General features: G+C 37.8%; 1 protein-coding gene across 1 annotated transcript in view; it reads right to left on the bottom strand.

Annotated features, from left to right (window-relative positions):
* Window positions 1-6,753: 6,753 nt before the first annotated feature.
* COL5A2 (collagen type V alpha 2 chain) overlaps window positions 6,754-20,572 on the bottom strand; it is a 154,224-nt gene continuing 140,405 nt past the window's right edge. The window contains exons 45-54 of the mRNA XM_067470963.1: window positions 19,585-19,638; window positions 18,353-18,460; window positions 17,954-18,007; window positions 17,030-17,137; window positions 15,390-15,443; window positions 14,664-14,771; window positions 13,633-13,924; window positions 12,145-12,332; window positions 10,613-10,837; window positions 6,754-9,174 (exon numbers count right to left, since the gene is read on the bottom strand). Of these exons, the coding sequence (XP_067327064.1) occupies window positions 9,028-9,174; window positions 10,613-10,837; window positions 12,145-12,332; window positions 13,633-13,924; window positions 14,664-14,771; window positions 15,390-15,443; window positions 17,030-17,137; window positions 17,954-18,007; window positions 18,353-18,460; window positions 19,585-19,638 (1,338 nt within the window). The 3' untranslated portion in view covers window positions 6,754-9,027. The remainder of the gene's footprint in view (window positions 9,175-10,612; window positions 10,838-12,144; window positions 12,333-13,632; window positions 13,925-14,663; window positions 14,772-15,389; window positions 15,444-17,029; window positions 17,138-17,953; window positions 18,008-18,352; window positions 18,461-19,584; window positions 19,639-20,572) is intronic.

Genomic DNA, 20,572 nt, shown 5'->3' with positions numbered 1-20,572 from the left:
TTCGGAGAAGTCATTTATGTGCTTCAGCAGCTATATCTCTTTTTATTGATTCCGTGAAGATATATAATAGTTCTTTGTCCATTTCTTTATTTGAAATAATGGTGGCAATATACTTCTATGCCACCATTCTATAAATTGGCATAACAAATTAAACATGTCATTTTATAAAGGGATTATTATCTACATTTCAAGAGAGGAAAATTGGAGGATAACATAGAAATAAACTGACCAACTACAGTAGCATATATTCTAGATCAATGTTTTTCAACCTGGGACCCTTGAGGGGAGTCACAAGCGGGTTTCAGAGGGATCACCAAAGACCATCAGAAAACACAGTATTTTCTGTTGGTCATGGGGATCCTGTGTGGGAAGTTTGGCCCAATTCTATCATTGGTGGGGTTCAGAATGTTCTTTGGTCATAGGTGAACTATAAATCCGAACAACCACAAATCCTAAATGAGAAAATCAATCACCCTCTCCCCAACCCCACCAGTATTGAAATTTGGGCATACTGGGTATTTGTGCCAAATTTGGTCCAGTGAATGAAAATACATCCTGCATATCAGATATTTACATCACAATTCATAACAATAGCAAAATTACAGTTATGAAGTGGCAATGAAAATCATTTTATGGTTGGGGGTCACCACAACATGAGGAACTCTATTAAGGGGTCACGGTATTAGGAAGGCTGGGAACCACTGGTCTAGACAATCAAAGGATAAAAGCAACAAAAAAAGAGCAAATTTTGGGAAGATTAATCCTGATTCTTCAAAGGACCATTATGCTTGTACATTCAGCCCACCATATGCATGGATTCTGTATCCACAAATTCAAAAATCCACTCATCAAAATAATCCCCACCAACCCCCCCCCCCCCCCCCCCAAATGCGAACTTTGACTTTGCCATATTATACAGGGTTAGTCAAAATGCATAGGCCAATAAGCCATTCAATTGAATGGCTTATTGGCCTATGCATTTTGACTAACCCTGTATAAGACATAACATTTTAATACTACCTTATATATAATGGTACTTGAGCATCAATGTATTTTTTGTATCTGAAACTCCATCTGATACCAAAGACCCACTATATGCCAATAAGCATTCAAGCCTAAACCAACTGATGATCCCATCTAGATCCCATCTATCACAATTAACTAGACTAAACCATATACCTTGTTCCTTATTTTCTGAACAGAAGCCACATGCTTTTGTAATCCTTCACCTTATGAACTTTAGTAGGTCAGGCAGTGTAAAAGGAAGGAGGGATTACTAACCTCATCACTCAACATGTGCATGTTTCTCCTCAATAGAATGCCAGCCATGGTTTCAGGATGAGCATGTTAGTAGGCTTCAGAGAAATGCACTGTACATCTTTCTAGGGTTAGGTAAAACAGTCCATTTCTTCTTAATATCACATTTGTATAGGCTGACCCATTCATCAATTCTTCTGTTTCCATATAAATCTATGATTTCAAAAAATTAAAAAATAGTCCATGCAAGTAGACTGTGATGCTGTGAACCTTGAAATTGTAATCCAGGAGCCATAGGATTTTCAGATATCTGTCAGATATCTATCCTTGAAAGAGAAAGCAGTCATGTCATGCCTTCTCTATGAGACTGCAGGAAGATTTAGAGTTAGCTTTCCCCAGAAGGTGGAACACCCAGGGCCCTTCCAGACAGTCCATATATCCCAGGATCTGAAGCCAGAGTTTCTGTCTATCCCAGATTATCTGGCAGTGGTGACTCATAATCAAGTTTAAAGCAGAAAACCTGGAATATAGAGCCCGTCTGGAACGCTCCTCTGTGTTCAAGCTCAGAATGGTTGTGTACTTAGTGGCTTCCTTGGACATATAGGAAGAAACTGTGAATTCCCAGCTTTCAAAATCATCCTATACAGAACACAGGCAGTATCTCATCTCCAAAACTGTATTATTCCACTTTAGCTGCCATAGCAATGTTCTGTGACGTTCTGGGGCTTGTAGTTTTGTGAGACCCAAGAGCTCTCAGACTTCTAAATGCTCCTCTGTAAACTGCATGTAGTGGTGCCATGGAAGCAGGGATGGCTCAACCCATTACGCAAAGTAAGCATTTGTAGTATAGTTGATTTTGCCCAGGGGCGCTCTTGAGGTGCTCATGGGGGGGGAATAGACCTTGACATATGCGAGTTATAGTTACTGGGATGTATAGTTCACCTAAAATCAAAGAGCATTCTGAACACCAATGATGGAATTGAACCAGATATGGCACACAGAACTCCCATGACGAACAGAAAATATATATCAATGTTTGGTTGGGGCGGGCACCAAAATACTGTTTGCTTACCATTAAAAATTACCTAGGGCTGCCTCTGCATGGAAGTAAAGTTGGAGTATTTGTGCTATAACAGTGTCATATGATAGTGTCTCAGGAGGGCTTTTGCAAAATAAGCTACTCATCTTTAAATCTCTTTTGATATCAGCTAGTAGGAATGCCCAGTGAACTTAATTTTTGAATATATATCTTTGAAAATGCTCATCTCAACATATAGCAGATACACTAATTGGGCATTCTTGAATTTCTTTCTTATCTCAGACCCAAATCCTATTTTTAGTCCTGATTACAAAAGATCCATTCAATCAATGGATTTGCTTATGTGTTGACTCACTTTTCAGTAATTAAAATACAACTATTTTAGGTGGGACTATACCAGGGGTCCTCAAACTAAGGCCCGGGGGCCGGATACGACCCTCCAAGGTCATTTACCCAGCCTCGCTCAGGGTGAACCCAAATCTGAAACAACTTGAAAGCACACAACAACAACAACAACAACAACAACCCTATCTCATCAGCCAAAAACAGGCCCACATTTCCCATTTAAATACTAATAAGTTTATATTTGTTAAAATTGTTCTTCATTTTAATTATTGTATTGTTTTAAGTGTTTTTTGCACTACAAATAGGATATATGCAGTGTGCATAGGAATTAATACATTTTTTCAAATTATAATCCGGCCCTTAAACAGTTTGAGGGACTGTGACCTGGCCCTCTGTTTAAAAAGTTTGAGGACCCCTGGACTATACAATAGGAAGCTAGCTTTAATTTAGCAACATTTTAATCAACAATCTAAGCCAGCATAGTATTGTGATTTGAGTGTTGGAAGAGGATTCTGGAGAACAAAGTTCAATCCTTGCTTGGCTATGAAAACCTAGGACTGTTATGATTAACTAGGACCACAGTTAAAGAGGGATCATGTCTGGTGAGCCATATGCTACAAACCATATAGGCCAGGACAGAGAAACTAACTCACCAAGTTGAAGACAAGCCAGAGGTTTATTCAATTTGGCCAAAAGGGACACAAGTACAGCAAATTTGCTTCAAATGTACAAGAAAAAAACATTCAGAGAAATACATGATATCTTATACAATTCTGATAGCTATTCAGACTTCCTGCCTCCACCTCTGATTGGCCAGAAAAGGGGCTGGCTAGGATCCATGCCAGGATTGGTTGGGAGGTGGGGGGGATAGCAGCTAGGCATTGGTCACAGTGAAATACCAATCAACCGCAGAGAAACCCCCCTCCCCCTAGTCTGGGAATACAAAGGGTAAAGATATGAAGTCAAATGTGTAGTTCTCTGTCAAACAAGGTCAGGAGCTCTAAAAAAAAACAAAGGTACAAAACTCAAAGGACAAAGGGTGATGATCTCTGTAATCAAGGTTTGAGTCCAAAATAAAGGATGTCTATGAATGTATATACTCTGAGCTTCTGTTTTTGCAGGCAGCGATCTCTAAGTTTCAATTGAACCATATAGCTAGACAAACAGGTTTGGGTTTATTTAAAGTATTTATTTATTTATCTAGTCCGATAGGAAATCTTCGATCTCTGCATACACATGGACAACAGGTTTATTTCTTTTTTTCTTTATTTACTTATTTGTATACCGCCTTTCTCAGCCTGTAGGTGACTCAAGGTGGTTAACAGGGTAAAATTCAATGCTTACAATATCATAAATACAATTAAAAATATAACATATAATAAAAATTAAACATATCAATAAAATATAAATTCATAGTGTATCCTTGTTAAAAACGTTGCCCGGTCTCATTGTTGTTGCTCCATTTTCCTATGTCAGTTACTCTGCATTTGGAAATGCTTGTTCAAAAAGCCACGTCTTGACTTTTTTCCGGAATGTTAAAAGGGAGGTGGTTGATCTAATATCTATAGGGAGGGCGTTCCACAGCCGAGGGGCCACCGCTGAGAACGCTCTGTCTCTCGTCTCCACCAAACGTACTTGTGACGAAGGCGGTAATGAGAGCAGGACCTCTCAAATGATCTTAAGGTCCTAGATGGTTCAAAAGGGGAGATGCGTTCAGATATGTAAGTTGGGCCAGAATCATTTAGTAATTGTCTTGGCTTGGGAACAGACCCAGAGGCTTTCTAAAGGCTTTCTGTTCTCAGGGGATTATTTTGCTTGGTCATGTAGAGTTGGCTGCCTTGATACATTTTATAAAGCAGTTTATACATTTCAGATACATGAAATAGGTATAGTACACAAAAGTTATATAGAAAGTCATGAAAAATAGACACAATCTATTAAAAGGTTTTATATGATAGCTGTTGCTGGTTTGGTCATGATCTTCTGATGCTATGAGCCAGCACAAGTCTGGAAATGGTCTTTAAAAAGGGGAAATCATATTTTTATTTCTCATTTACTGGTGAACAATACATCTTTGGGGGGGGGGGTACCTTGACTCAATAATGGGACTACTCACACACTCTCAGGCTGCTTCCATGGAACCAATTAATCCAGATTAGGATGCTTTGGAGTGCCCACATAGGCACTCCATGACCTAGCTGCTAACTGCAAAGGAGTTCATAAAGCTCCACTGATTTGGGATCCATCCAAACCCAGGATTATTATTTTTTCTTCACTCCTCTGGTGAAATGCACTGTTTGAAAACAGCTGATCTGAGCTTGACAAAAGCAGAGCAGAGAAAGACATTGAAATCAAGAGTTCCCATGGGAACTCTGGGCTTTCCTTGCCAGGGGTGGAAGTGTTTGGCCCCTTACACACAGTTGTAGAAATATCCACATTGAACTGGATTATATGACAGTGTGGACTCAAATAACCCAGTTCCAAGCAGATATTGCGGATTATCTGCCTTGATATTCTGGGTTATATGACTGTGTGGAAGGGCCCTTTGTTTATCTTCACTTGAAACTGCAAATCAGGGGACTGTCTACAACCCCTGGAGCATTTACCCTATCCTGACAAGAACTCCATGTTTTTTCTGATTTGGAAAACTGCAATGTTACATTCCAATCCTGCAAAAAGGCACAGATTTAGCTGAAGATTCAGACAGGCAAGTGTCGAAGAATACTGGCATTTTTATAGGAAAGGTGTACACGTGCCAATCACAGTTTGGTCAAAGAATACTGGTCAAAGAATACTGGCATTTTTATAAGAAAGGTGTACACGTACCAATCACAGAAAGCTACCCAGGTGAGTGAGCACAAGCACATGGAACCAATCGACAGTTGGGTTACCTAATATTGCAACAGCAGGAACTAGGGGAACCATGGGTTCCCAACAATCAATGCTACTGAAAGCTGATATGGCTGTCTTGCTTAGATGAAGTAGCTGCTAAACTCTGTTTTCACTCTTGCTCTCAGCATGGTTTATATCTTGATGATCTGTAGAGAATTTTCTTAATTGATCTGGAATTTGTGGATTATTTTTTTAACATGATGTTTCTAGCTGAATGCGAGTTGGTGGTCACATTAGGGGTATATGTTTTGTAGATACCCCAACTTCAGGCTGGCTTCAAGCTGGATTTTGGTGCCTGTGTAGATGGGTCAGTTTCAGAGAAAGATACAGTAATAGCAAACGCTCTTGTCAATAAAATCCACACAATGAGTTCACTTAAGGTTGTAAATGATTTGAAGTAAAACTGCATTATATGGGTCTACACTAGCCGCATTATATAGCAACGCAGATCCAGTCAAAGTTAGCTTAGGAGTGCTAATAGCATCATCTTATATTACAATGGTGTGGATGCAGATTTGACATGTACAACTGGTAGCATATTGTATTGTATCTATCTCATTTTCAAGAAAGCACTTCTCTGGCTTTCTAAAAATGCTGGGCAGAGGATGAATCCTATTCACAGAGATGAACTTGGGGTGGAAGGATTCCTAATAATCACCTTCCTTAAGCAAAAGACTTCCATTCCCTCACATTTTGTATGATTCACTTTGAAGAGTACTGTTAACATTGAGATATTTTTGTTTGTAATGCATACATGCATTTCAGTTTGGTATAATAAAATAATTTATTTTGTAAGAATAACACCTTATGCCAAACCTTTCACCCTCCAGTTGAACTTTGGCTGCTGTAGGACAGGTACTTTGATTTTATTATGTCCTAACTTGTATGATTTAAACTGACACACTGATTTATATGGTAGTATATTATTTAAGACTGAATTTCTGGAGTTCTGAAACCTGTATTGTCAAATCCAAAGTATCTCAGTCTGTATTCCATCATTTAGTTCCTTTATGCTGAGACGTTTAAGCATGATCATAAATACATGTCACTCAAAAATGTCATTATAATTTAATTTATGTTATATAATCAAAGATGGCATAACAAACATATTTTCTGTCTCACATACACACAAACACACCACATACATCCACAAGGACATTCCCTTCTCCCAGAAATGGACTGATATTGTCAGAAGGACTCTGGACAAAGGAAGCCAGTACTCAGCAAGAAACTTATATTTAATTAAATGCTTTGCAAAGATACATGAATAAAGCTATGCGTATGGCTGTTTACTTTCTTTTTTGTGTTTATTGTTTAAAGAAACAGAAGAGAGCACAGTTCTTCAACAAAGAAGTGGACCATAGAGAAATAGATTTTTCTGTCATATAGTCTATGGAGGGGAAATGGATATGCTCATGTACACAGCACTGTGTATATGGCATAACCATAAGGGGAAATATACTGTAAACTATTTTCCCCAGACAGCAAGCATCTATTATCGAAATTCTACTAAAAAAAAAAAAGAAGCTGATGGAAACAATCTTTTATTTTCTCAGGAGTTTACAGAAACCATTTTAGCACCATTCCCTTTAAAATAAACAAGATTTCACTATTATTATTATTGTTATTATTATTACTATTTTTATATGATATTGCCCTGCCTATCTCCATTCTCGGAATTACAACAGAAGCATAGCACCTTGTCGATATCTAGAACAAACACTAGATTATTCAATGCATCCCAGCTTCTAGAGATGAGGTAGCTCATGCTAAGAAATGATGGACCATTCATGTGCCCTGGGAAAGCAAGGCAGACAAGTCACAATCGCTGGCAATGCATGACCAGTTTGTTGAGTGACAACTTATCTCAGCAACAGTGAGTCACTCTAAGCTTTGTAATTGATACTTGTTTTTGGCTTAATAGGGAGAAATAAATGACAGCACACATAATTGAACAATACATTTGAAGCAGGAGGAAAATCTTGATGATCACCCAAGTCTTTCAGAAATATTGATGCTGACCATAACAACAAAAGAAGGGGATATCTAACTCTTGTCAATGAGGTAATGGATCATTAGAGTTTATTTATTAACCAGGTTTTTCCCCAGTAAAAAAAAATCTCATTAATTTAAGACTTGTATTTTGGGTAACGAATTTAAAGATGGCTGACTTATCCCAATGTTCCAATGACAAACTGTCCCAAATAGAACACAGGCCAGCACATGCATTATGGCCAGTATCCAAAGACAGGATGTATGTGCACACTTACAAACTGTGCTAAATACAAACCATCACTAGCTGAGAAATCTAGAATAAAACACTGTTTTTTCTGTTTTTGAAACATATACAATACTGTGATGTACAGGAACAATAGTTGGCAATAACATTTTTAACAGTGTTTTGTTGCACTTTTAAGTTATTGTGTGCTCATGAATCACTGCAACAGAATAATTATGAATATTTCAGGTACTATGAAGTAAGTGAAATGAAGGTTTTGCTATAGAAACCCCTAACATGACTCCTTGGGAGAAGAAGAGCTAAGCAGCAAGATAGAAAGACCACGAACTTGAAGGTGCAGAGTTTGAAACGAAAGCAAGGCCAGATTTAAGAAGAAAGTAAAGAAGTTAAACCATATATGAAATCTGTCAAAATTAGATACTGGAAACATGAAGTGAAATAAAGGAAATCCTAAACGAAGAAGACTATAAAGAAAACCTCTCACTAGCAACCGAGGTTATGTGCTGTTAGTAGGAAATGGGAAGGTAAGGGAGCTTTGGAGACTTTGGAACTGCGGGCCCAGGGGCCTTAAAGGTTCCCAATGTCTAGACCCTGAGAGGGCTCCTGTACCTTTAAGAGTTGCATAGAAGGGAGAATTCTGTCAAATCTGGCTTCTTCCTTTCCGCAGGGGTCAGTCAGGAGCAAAATGTAAATTGAACTACTCCATTCTTGGTTTATAGCCTCCTAATGCCAACGAGACTGCAAAATATACTGCCTACTGGAGAAAAAAATCCCACTTAATTCTAATTTTGGATGAGAAATGTTGCACTGCTACAGTCAAACTCTATGATGCTACAATGGTGTAATAGTGATTTGAATGTTGAATATTACTTGTATCATATGAATAATACTTGTTTTAGTTGAGTAGAAGTCCCAAATAAAATCCATCATTCTTATTATCATTTATAACTAGGAAACATATGTTATTCTTTTGCATCATTGGTGTTTGTTTGAAAGTCCTCTAACCTCATTAAAATGTTGACTTGGGACAAATAGACTGGAGTTTTTTTTAAGTAAATAAAATAAATATTCTAAAGAAGGCCAGGGAATTATAAAGAACGGTTATATACAATGCTGATCCCAATATCAGCCATCACTTCAAGAGTCTCAGGATTAACTTCACACAGTTCTTGTGGTTTTGTTGCTGTTGCTCCCAATGCTTTTGAATAGATAAGATTTTTTTCCCTTTTGTATTCATTTACTTTATTTTCTTTGTTTACACAAAACAAACTGGCCCAATCTCTACTCCAAACTCTTGGTCTGCACTTCCAATGTCCACAGGAGCAATATCAATAATCGGTAAACGTGCCACATTCTGGGTTTTGTATTCAAAGACTGTGCTGCCCGTGTTTCCATTGCGTTTCTGGAAGGAGACAGAGAGAAGGGAGGAAACTTTAAATTATTTGTTTAATTCCATATCTAGCTCATAAATGCAGAACATGCTAGAATTAATTTCAGGACTAGTAAACGTATGGAAAGGAATTCAAACTCTCGCTATCCCACTTGTAATTCTGGTTAACAGAGAAGGAGAAGGAGAGTGATAATCTGTCATCAGCATCTGAAACATTCCTTTTCTTGATCCAGTTAATAAACAGTATCTAGACCAATTCAATTGCATGGAGCAGATACAGTTGCTTTGGCTACACAACTCTGAATACATTACTGAGTGAGAAGAGGGTAAATTGACTGTCTGACTCCAGGTGCTTCCAGGCAGAATCAAAATACATGTCCACACTTCCCAGAACTGGGAAATGCTCCCCCGCTATCCTCACATCTTCCTTTGAAGTGGATCAAGATGGAGGGTGGATGAAGGACTTCCAATGGAATTTTAAAAAAAATAATAGTAATAATCTCTAAGATGCCCTGGCCCTCATATGCACACATGCGAAGAACCCATTGTAAACCCAAGCTGATTTCTAATCTCACTCTTCACCCAACTGTTAATTCAATCCGTTTAATATTATAAAGATCTAAACAAAGGAATGGTTGCAGAGAGTTTGAATTCCTTTCCAATTCTGCTTCCCTCTAGCCACCTATATGTCTGTGGCTCCATTTTTTGACAGCCTGCACTTTTAAAATGTGTACGTGCGCTAGAACAATCCACACAGGGAAGGAAAGTACATGTTTTGCATGACTGCAGGGATATAGTCACGCAAAGGGAACAGAATCAGGTTTAAAGTGCACCTTTTTAACATGTGTTTTAAGCTGTTAACCCAATTCCACCCACACTTTCACTAAATGTAAGGGGCCAGACTTGTTGGTTTGGCAGTGGTGTTGCAATAGAGTTCTTGCAAGCTTATAGCAAAGCTAGTGCAGTGAGATTATGTTAGGTCCATCTCTGGGAGAGGTGTAGTATCCCCATGTCTATACTACATACACAAGGCTATCCCCACTTTTCAGCTGCAAGAGGTCTCTGATGAATTGCACAGAATCCCCTCCCTCCTTTAGGTTAGGGTTATTCAACAAAAGAAGGTGTGGTCTTGCAAGATGCTTTGGACGTCAACTCCTACCAACTGCATCCAGTATGGTCAATAATAAAGGACAATGAGGGATAACCATCTGGAGGACCAAAGGTTCCTCACCCCTGCCTTAGGGGTCGCTTGAGATTGGGGGATGTTATTTGAGTACAATTCTTCTTTTTCCTGGCATTCCATTGTGCACCTTTCTGAGTTCTTCTCACTTAAAACTTGGTGCCACTATTATTATTATTTTTACAATACTAAGACAAGTTTAGAAATAATACTTCTGCTTGCATTTCCTCATTATTATTTTCACATAGAAAAAAAGAAGAAAAAACTTACAGAGCAGCTGTCATGAAGGACAGTGTATCTAAATCGGCTGTTTCCTTCTGCCTTAATCTCAAGATCATTTGCTCCCTTCAAAATCACAGCCTTCTTCATATTCTTGGCTTGGTCATCCATGTATCCTATGCTGTTCTTGCAATGGTAGGTAATATTCTGAGAGGCTTCTTTGGACAGTAAGCGCAGGAAAGTCATTTGAGTGACAGCAGTGTCGCCATAGACAAACTGCAAGAGCATAAAGAAGTGTACATTGATTTACACAGCCCTAAAATTAGAAATATTCATGCACATTCAGTCTGTTTGAGCTACAATAACTAATATAGCTAACAGGGTTATACATATGTCATAGGCTTAACTTGAAAAATAAATTGTGCAATGTAATTAGTCTCTGTGGATAGTTCATGTTGGTATTTTCTAATCTGCCGTGTTTCTGTAACTAGTGCCCCTTCTACACTGCCATATAAAATCCAAATTATCTGCTTTGTACTGGATTATATGGCAATGTAGACTCAAATATTCCAGTTCTAAGCAGATAATGTGGATTATCTGTTTTGTTAATCTGAATTATATGGTAGTGTAGAAGATAGTGTAGAAGAGGCCTCTGTTTTACTGATTTGGATTCAGATTTAATCCTACATACTAACTAAACAGAATGGGTTAGTTCTTACTAATACTGATTTCAGTGGGTCCATAGTTAACTTCTGGGTGATTTCCTGTTGAAAAATAACCCTCTTGGGCTAAAGTCTTGTCAAAATGAAAATATGGGAAAATTGCTTACATTCCCAGAGACATTTTGCGAAAATGGGCTATGGGAATGTAAACATCTTTGGGTGGTGGAGTTTCCTCAACCCTGATTTCTCTGACTCAGTTTTAGCAATATAAATAACCACTTATCTTATCCTCATGAAAATATTTTTCTTCCTGCTGGTTGGGATGGTGATACTTCTGAGACATTTAAAAAAAAGATTTTTGCACCAATGTTTTATTTTGCAGAAACGGTATCAAAACTACAATTGCTGCCCTGTTTCATTGGCTTATTACAACTTAGGAGTACTGGATGGATGAGTAGTTTTGCATCTTTGTGATCAATAATCTGCACTTTGCTTAACAAAAGGGGAAACAGTTTGGTTTGGGCAAATTGGGAGAGGGAAAAGCATTTAGGTTTTCATTTTCATATGAGAGGAAACCTGCCTCTTCTCACTAAGGATCAGAAAACTGGGTGAAATGACTACATCTTTACTATGCCTTGGTCCAACACACAGTATAGGATTTGATTGTATTTTTGGTCTGATTTGTAACCCCCTGTGAGAGCTCTGGCTGATGAACAACCAATAAATGATTTAATGAAATAAATACTGTAGTAATGTCAAGTATATTATTACCTAAACTGTGTACTATTGCCTAAATTGTGTGCTAGTTTTTTACCTATATACAAACATTCATTTTGTTATGGAATTTAACAAAAAGAAAGTATTTTGAGCTCCTCTAAAGTAAATAAAGGGATGTATGTCCCTGAAAGTAAATTCAGTTACCTGAGAACCCCTATTCATATCAAGTCCATACCACACAGGTTTTAGTTCAGATGACCGACTAGTCCACCATGTTTTGCGTGGAATGGTAGATGGATTTGCAGATATACAAGTTTCTCCTGTTTCCATATTGCAGAATACTTTGATAGCATCTTCCACACAACCCTGGTTAGGATCAATCCAATACTCTCCTGCAAAGGCAAAATAGGAATGCTTGAAGAGAGGCAAATCAACACTCAGGTCCCTTCCATACTGCCCCTATATCCCAGGATCTGATCCCAGATAATCTGGCAGTAGAGACTCATATAATCCAGGTCAAAGCAGATAACCTGGATTTAATATGGCAGTGTAGATGGGACCTCATAGTTTCTTACTATTCAAGGTTAAATTGGAGTAAATTAAACTTCAAAAATTGCAGTCATAAGTACATTTTGCTCCTGTGGCGCAATATTTCAAACATGAAACAGTTTAACTTGTACTTATAAGACATTGCCCTTTCAGTAAATATCCAAATATGGGTGCATAAGGATTCATATTTATTATTTATTATTTAGTATAGTCCTGTTCTGCCCCATGCTATCTTAATTACTTGGAAGGTGAACTGGCTGTTCAGGGAATAGATTGAAGACTATAGTTGAATCAGACAGGAATTTTAGACTTTCTCTCCTCTTCAATCCCACTACAAAGTCTAGGAGGAGAGATAAAGTCTTTGAGAGATAGACACAGTTTTGGTCGAACTGAGGCTCTTGAATATTTATTTGTTCTTATTGTCTCTTTCTTATATGGTGTTCAAATATCTCTAAGATGGTCTCAATATTTAACTCTGACTGGACTTGAATACAACTCATACAGCTCCGAATGGACATGCTATTTTTAGATCCTCCAGCCTTCCTCTGTCTTCACCTTCCAGTGCCCTTCACACGATGCGAGCTTCAAATGTAGGATAGAGGTATCTTCTTGCCATTTCTAAATGAGGAGGCAATTTATATCTTTTTAAAAGAATTGCTAATGCTCCTTCAGGTGGTGTACTCCCACTGAAATAAGTGTTTAAAGGGGTGCCATAACTCAGCTTCATTGAAAGAGCATTGAGGGCAAATGATTCTAACAAGGGTGATTTCTTAAGTCTGATGCCTTAAATCCAGGTCTAGTTAAAGGATATGAGGAGAGAAAAAATGACAGAAAGGGGAGCCTGGAAAGTTCCCCATTTCCGCCAATGGGCCGATCTTCCCTGAGCAAAAATGGATCTTTCGGTTGCTGGAACAAGAAATGGAATTCTGCCCACCAGTATTCGGGAGGCTCCTGAAAAACAGATCTGTGGGGGTCACCAAAATCCGGACACTGAAAACAGCATGGGGTTTAGCTGAATTACACACCCCTAGTGTCTATCCAGAAACACTCTATATAGCAGCTATAGCATGTGTTCAGAAGATATTACATTTAAAAAGGAGAACAGACATTCAGCAATTCAGAGGTTTTGTTCTGTATACCTACCATTCTTTTTGGATGGATGACACTGTCTGAGATCATCACAAGTGCGAGCTGGGTGCTTCTTGGAGCCATCAGGGCTACGCATGGTTTCGATCTGGCTGCTTAATGACTTTAAAGTGGCATGGACACCTGGGTCTGTTTTATTGCTGTCATCGGGGGCAGCCTCATCATCTGTGAACTCAGGCAAGGCATCTGCTAGACCATCATCATAATGTCCCATAATGTCTCCAATGGCAGCAGTGAGGTGGCCTGGGGGACCTGGGGGCCCTGGAGGACCAGGATCCCCTGGTGGACCCTAAAGAAAAGTAGTAGGGAAGAAATTACAATTACATATCCAAGAAACAAAGTATAATGGCTAATTCCAGTCAACTGTAATTGGTACCAATACAAGAACTATGGCTATGTTTCTGGTTTTCTATGAATGTTTATTTGCTGTAGTTCTAGATCTCCAGACTAAAATAGATTCTAAACACAGCACTGACAAGTCAGCAACACCTGTAAATATGTTAAGATGTAGTGTGGTTGTTTGCAGTGCAATCACATACATGGGATAAGTCCCATTTAAATGAACAAAGAGAATTTGAGTAGACGATAAACAGAGATAGACAGACAAATAGATAATAGATAGAAATCAATAGACAGACATACACACACCAACACATAAATACACATACATCTACTATTAATCTCATGAATTATTCACTGAAACCCGAGCCCCAACTACCCTGCCATAAAACCTAGTTTCTGAATGCAAATTCGCTGCACTGATCTGGATTAAATGGCAGTGCAGACTCATATAATCCAGTTCAAAGCAGGTAATTTGCATTCTGAAACTGGAATTAATGGCTGTGTAGATGCAGCCTTGGTTGTAGACAAAAGACAGAGAAAGAACAACAGATTTATTGACTGCAAAATATTGCCCTTTATGCATGCCACTTTTTTTCCTGGTAACTCCAGTAATGTAATAGAAGATATATCAGAAAATTAAACAGATTTATGAACCCACATCCCATAACCAAAATCCCATTATTTACCTCAGGTCCAGCTTCTCCTAACATTCCTCTTCCACCAGGAGGTCCAACTGGCCCAAGAGGGCCAGCATTTCCTTCTTTACCTGAAGGTCCAACTGGACCTGGAGGACCCTGCATTGTCAGAGAATGTTCACATTAATAATGTAATACATTTACTACATTCATCCATAGGTTTTTTCCCTTCAACTAAAAAAAGACATTTGAAAGCATTTTGATCTTCCACACAATGAGCTCTCCAATCTGGTTCCAGCAGATTATTGTGGAAGGAATAGGATGCTTAGGATAGGAAACTTTTTCTGTATGCAGGGGTTACAGGAGGTGGTATGTGTGTGCTCAGTTTCAAGGTCTAAAGATATGAACAAGGAAATATAACTGAATAGAAGTACACATTAACACGTCAATCGCACTCGGTTCAGCCTCTCAATTCTATTAAACTTGTATTTGCTTGTACCTGCAATTGAACCACCCTGAAGAATAGAAACTTGCTATCTGGGAACAAAAACTAAAGCTCTCTGTAGAGCTAACAAACTTGCCAAATACTGATTTCATTTTGGGATCCCACATTTTAAGGAAATCAGGGAGGACAAACAGCTTCAATTATAACCTTACTTCATAAAAGCACATAATAATCCTCACACAAAGCTCATTTACTCTGAAATCAACAAACACCATCTGTACAAAAGCAAATCTAATTGTTTCCATATTGTTTGTTTAAATTGTTATACTTACTCTAGGGCCAAATGGACCTGGAATTCCAGTGCTGCCTTGTTCCCCAATAGGACCCTAAAGAGAAAGATACAAAGTGGTTTTCTATGTTATATTAAATTAACAGTATACGTTAATCATAACGTGAAAATATGTTTGTTTAGACAGCAGAGTTTGAAAATATATGAACATTTCCAAGAAGGTCACAATTGTGCTTTCAGTTCACTTTCTGCATTTCTACCAAGTGACATGAACTCAATGTGCTCATGAAAATAATGGAAAAGCAGTGCTTAAAAAATTAAGAAATTGTTAATCCCTTATACCAAAAAAATCACATGAGAAATCACTAACCTCTCTCAAAAAATTCCCTGCATAAGTGAAACATAGAACAGTTATTTCTGGGGGCCACAACTCCTAGAATCTTCATTGGAAGACTCCCTTGGTGGCTTGCAGTCCAAAAAAGTAATACTTTGAATCCCTGAACATGAGGACTACTTGGGATAAAGTAAAAATGAATTTACTAGCTCCAAATAACCAGCTCCATAACCTTATAGTTCTCCAGAATTTGAAGGACAGATATCTGAGTTAATACAGCTGCTTTATTCCTATAGGTTCTTTCTATGATCTAGGGCAGGATTAGGGAACTGAGGAAGGGAACTGGGGAAGGTTAAAGTTCATCAGGAATCCCAATTTTCAAATGCCTTTGTTGGAATATGAGGAGAACATTTTCACCATATTTTTGACCCACTTGAAAATTTTTAGGAAAATATAGAAAATGAATGATCCTGGATTGGCAAATGATCCTGGGTGGCTGCATGAAATCCATGGGCATCACTCTGCTTATGACAGAGTTAGTGCCTGGATGAGCAGAGTTTAAATGAACGTTTCCTGTCACTTCTCAAATTAGGGGTGGCTGCAAAGGACAGTGATAGTGGAGAGAAGGAGACAGCTTTCCTCTCCCATGTGCATTATTACTTGAATAAGAGTTTAAAGCTCTTATAAAAAGGATGTTTTATGAAAAGAATGACATTAATATACAGCTAAACATAAAACAGTTTTTCACATGTCCTAGTACTACTCATTTGCAAGTAGTGCTCATGCTCATCACATTTTACTTTCTATTGTTTATTTATTGACTGACTGATTTGAATTCTCCTGCCCAAAAATGTAATGAAGACAGCCAATAGTAATGTTCAAAGATGACAGAAAAAATAATTAAATCATAATTTGGGATGAAAACACAACTAAAACAAGTTCACAGAATGTTCCTCATAATAACCTAGGCATCATGTCTGTTTTACTTCATACTGAAATTTATGTTCAAGGCTTGTGAAGACTCACAGTCCACCTGCCCTTGGCAAGAGCTTCCCAGCAACCTAGCAGCAATTGTTGTTGCTTTTGTTGACATTAGAAGGCAGTTAAACTTGCAAAGTTTTTATTATTGCATGAGGGCAAAACTAGAAAAGCCAATATGATGTAGTGATTTGCATGCTGGACTGAAAAACTGGGAGACCAGGGCTTGATTCCTCACTTAACTAGGCAGAAATCCTACTTGAAATGCTGGATTACTCCCAGACCAAGGGTCTAACTCTGAAAAAGTCATATGTTTCTATATTACTAACATTTGAATAAGTAGAAAAATGAAAGAGCAGGTAATGACTTACAGGTGGTCCAGGGAGACCCTGAAGACCAGTGAAACCACGATGACCCTTCTGTCCCCTGTCACCTCGATCTCCATGATCACCTTTGTCTCCACGAGGACCTTGAGGACCCTAGAAGTAGGGGCAAACACACAAAGTCTAGAACCCATTCAATTTTATGCATAATTCAGTCCCATGGATTTCAATGGGATTATTAACTTTGCATTTAAATATATCCCACTGAAAGTGGTTAGATCTAATAATCTATTATTGGAATGTATCTAAAACATAGAACTCTAAAGAAAATTCTCCCTTTTTAAGGTTATATAATTCCAATATGAGATTTGGGATACTGCTATTTATTTATATACTCCTATGAATGCACCTGAGACTTTCATCAGAGTAGACATACATAAATCTATGTGCTCCATGTTGAAGTTGAAAATTTTGGCTAAAAAAAGTTAACAGTGTAAAATTGTCTAGCCGATAGATTGCTATTGCTCTTTGTACTCTAATTTTGAGCTGTTTCAGTTGCTTAAGTTTTACATTAAAATGTATTTATTTAACAATATCCATTTACTAGCTAAATGAGTCTAATAATGGCAGAATCCAAAAGGAAAGACTCTTGTGGTTACTGTAGCTTTCATTAAACTGCAGACACATTAGGCATAGAACACATAAAGCATTCACTTACTGTACTCATTTTTAATCTATAGTCAAGATGATTAATGTATCCACAGATAAAAATTATTGGTATAATGATAGTTTGGAAAAACTATTAATTGAAGGCATTGTAATGAGTTTAATAAATTAAAATGGCTGAACAAATAACTGAATGTTACAATTTTTCTGAATAACTGAGAAAGGCCAATTCTGTATTATGGATATTATTTTCCTGTATAGTTAGCTCATTACACAAACTGTTTAAATAATTCAGGTAGAACATACCGGCAATCCCCGTTTTCCAGCACGTCCAGGAGGACCCACTGGTCCTCGTGAGCCCTAAGGGGAAATTAAAAATTGATTTCTTAATATAGTCATTATTGAATTCAATCATTCATGTGGTCAGCTTGTATATAAATTCGCCAAAACTGAGGTACTCTAGGGTCTGGAAAATCAGTAAGGACTAGCAAAGCTAAACTGAGAAATTATTATCACTATAGAGTAACTTTATTCCCCAATTTTCTGCATATATAACTAGGCCACTATCACCCCCCCCCCCCCAATCTCAGCATGATGTCTATTTAAGAAGGAGTGAGATAAGGAACTGTCTCACTGCCTAATCTGCCAGCGATAAGATCAAGGCCAGATAATTTGACAAAAATACAAGGAAAAACTCATACTTACTGGTTCACCTCTTTGTCCTGGATCTCCAGTAGGTCCAACTGGCCCTGGCGTGCCTGGGGAACCCGAAGAACCCGGAAGACCTGCAGGCCCATGTTCACCACGATCACCCTGCAATAAAATGATTAATTGATACTAATACAAAATTCATTCTATAAATAATGAGCTTTAACTAGTCAAATTGGAATCATCCATATATCAACAATTTTGGAAAATTACATGGCTTTCTGAAGTACAGAGTGACTTCTATCTGGAAAAAAATACATTTCCTCTAATTAGGGGTGATAACAATAGACCAATGAGGTCTGAACATACTGAGTACCCCCCACAACACTAAGTGTCTGTTTTTAAGAAAGGAGAAGAAAATAATGTGGAAGGAGAAAAATAATTCTATGGAAAATGGAGAAACTGTTTGGGCCTCTGAAAAAGAGTATTCCACACTGAAGCATTTTCTTACAGATTCTACTTGAACACATTTATTTTATATTACATGAGAGGAATGCAATTGCTGAAAAACAATGTCCAGCACAGAGGAGGCATTATTTGGAATGTGAATATTGAAAGACTCTGGCATAGGAGAGTGGTTCCTAAATGGTAAAACTATTTCCCACATGGGAAACAGCCATATCTTCATCCAGAAAGACAGATCATTGGCAAAACAGGAAAAAGCGACAATGAGATTACTACCAGTGATGCCCAGAAACTACATAGGACATGGCCTAAATTAAAGAGAATTAACCACCATAACTTTACTTTAACTTGTCTTGAGCCATGAGGAGAGGTGGGCAAGAAATAAAATAATAACAATAACAATAACAATAATAATAATAATAATAACAACTTGCAGCACTTAATATCTGACAACAAAAAGCTATTTGCAACTAGCAGATGCCCCATTATCAGCTCATTGGTGAATCAATGAAGTTTGAGCACTACCAAAAGAGAATGAGAATGCAGTGAATTACAGTCACTTCACTCCCATCTTTTCCTTACTATAACTGTAGCTATATAAGCCAAAATTGCATTCTTGACTAGAAAATTTTATTTGAAAATGCTTCTCCTTAAAATTGTTTTCACTTGGACCATCAGCTCTAATATACATTGTATTAAAACCAGAATTCTAACTGTTATTATACCGAAACATTATATATTATATCTAAACATGATATAAACGTACTGAATATCTATACATCCATGAAATTTACAAGATCATATCACATCTCATACATTCTTACCCTTTCTCCAACAGCACCATCTCTTCCAGGAGTACCATCATTACCAGCAGGACCCTATGTTGTTTGAAGAATGAAATCAAGTATTAACTCTGGCTCTGGCACTGAACTTTTTGGACACAATACATAAGCTTATTGTGTAGTGGAAGCTACAGTTACTAGTAGCTTCCAATACACAATAAGTTTAATTAACACAAACACATAGAAACAAATGCTGCAAATGTACATTTTCCAAAAGAATTTTGACAATATCTGATCAAGTAATAACAACAGCATTTTATTATGATTATGTTATAACCCCTAAAATCTGAATATTTCACAACAGTGTACAACAGCCATGAAATATCCCATATAAAATAATGCAAAAATTTAATTAAAAATGTACATGATCAATAAAATGCTCATGTTCCTCTTCATGGAATGTGATTAACAACAACACTGCAGCAATCTGGATAATTATTATTTTTTAGAAAAAGTTAATTATAATACAAACTGACACTAGGCATATGGAAGTTATCTATTAGCATCGTTATAGCAGTTTCCTTTATGTCTCTTTCCAAAGCCATCAAGATTATTTTTGAAGTTGGAAAACAGACTAAGATCCCAGGTTCAGTTGTTTCTTGCTCTTTAACGTCTTCAACCTTCTCAAATATGGCTCTTAAATGTCTTGGACCATTAGGACCTCTTCACAAATCCCTTCCCCTATGTTGTTTTGCTGGCAGTCATGGTGCCCTCCCTCCTTTCCCCATCAAATTGGGGGATGAGAACAAGACGTAGGGGGGCCCTGTCTCTGTTCCCATAAGATAGAGGAGAAGGTAGCAATACATGCTGCCACATTGCCCTTTCTCCCATCAGATAGGGAAAATAGGTTTAAAATGTTCCATTGGAGCTACCCAAAAAAACACTTACCCAAGTATGGTGGCTGAGGAAGCATCTTGCAATGCTTCCTCAGTACTTCTAGCACCAACGGGGTGGGACCTGCCGAGCATCA

The sequence above is a fragment of the Anolis sagrei genome, chromosome 1, assembly GCF_037176765.1.
Source record: "Anolis sagrei isolate rAnoSag1 chromosome 1, rAnoSag1.mat, whole genome shotgun sequence".
Lineage (NCBI taxonomy): Eukaryota > Metazoa > Chordata > Lepidosauria > Squamata > Dactyloidae > Anolis > Anolis sagrei.
The sequence above is the reverse complement of the archived record's forward strand: the minus strand, read 5'-3'. Positions and strand labels throughout refer to the sequence as shown.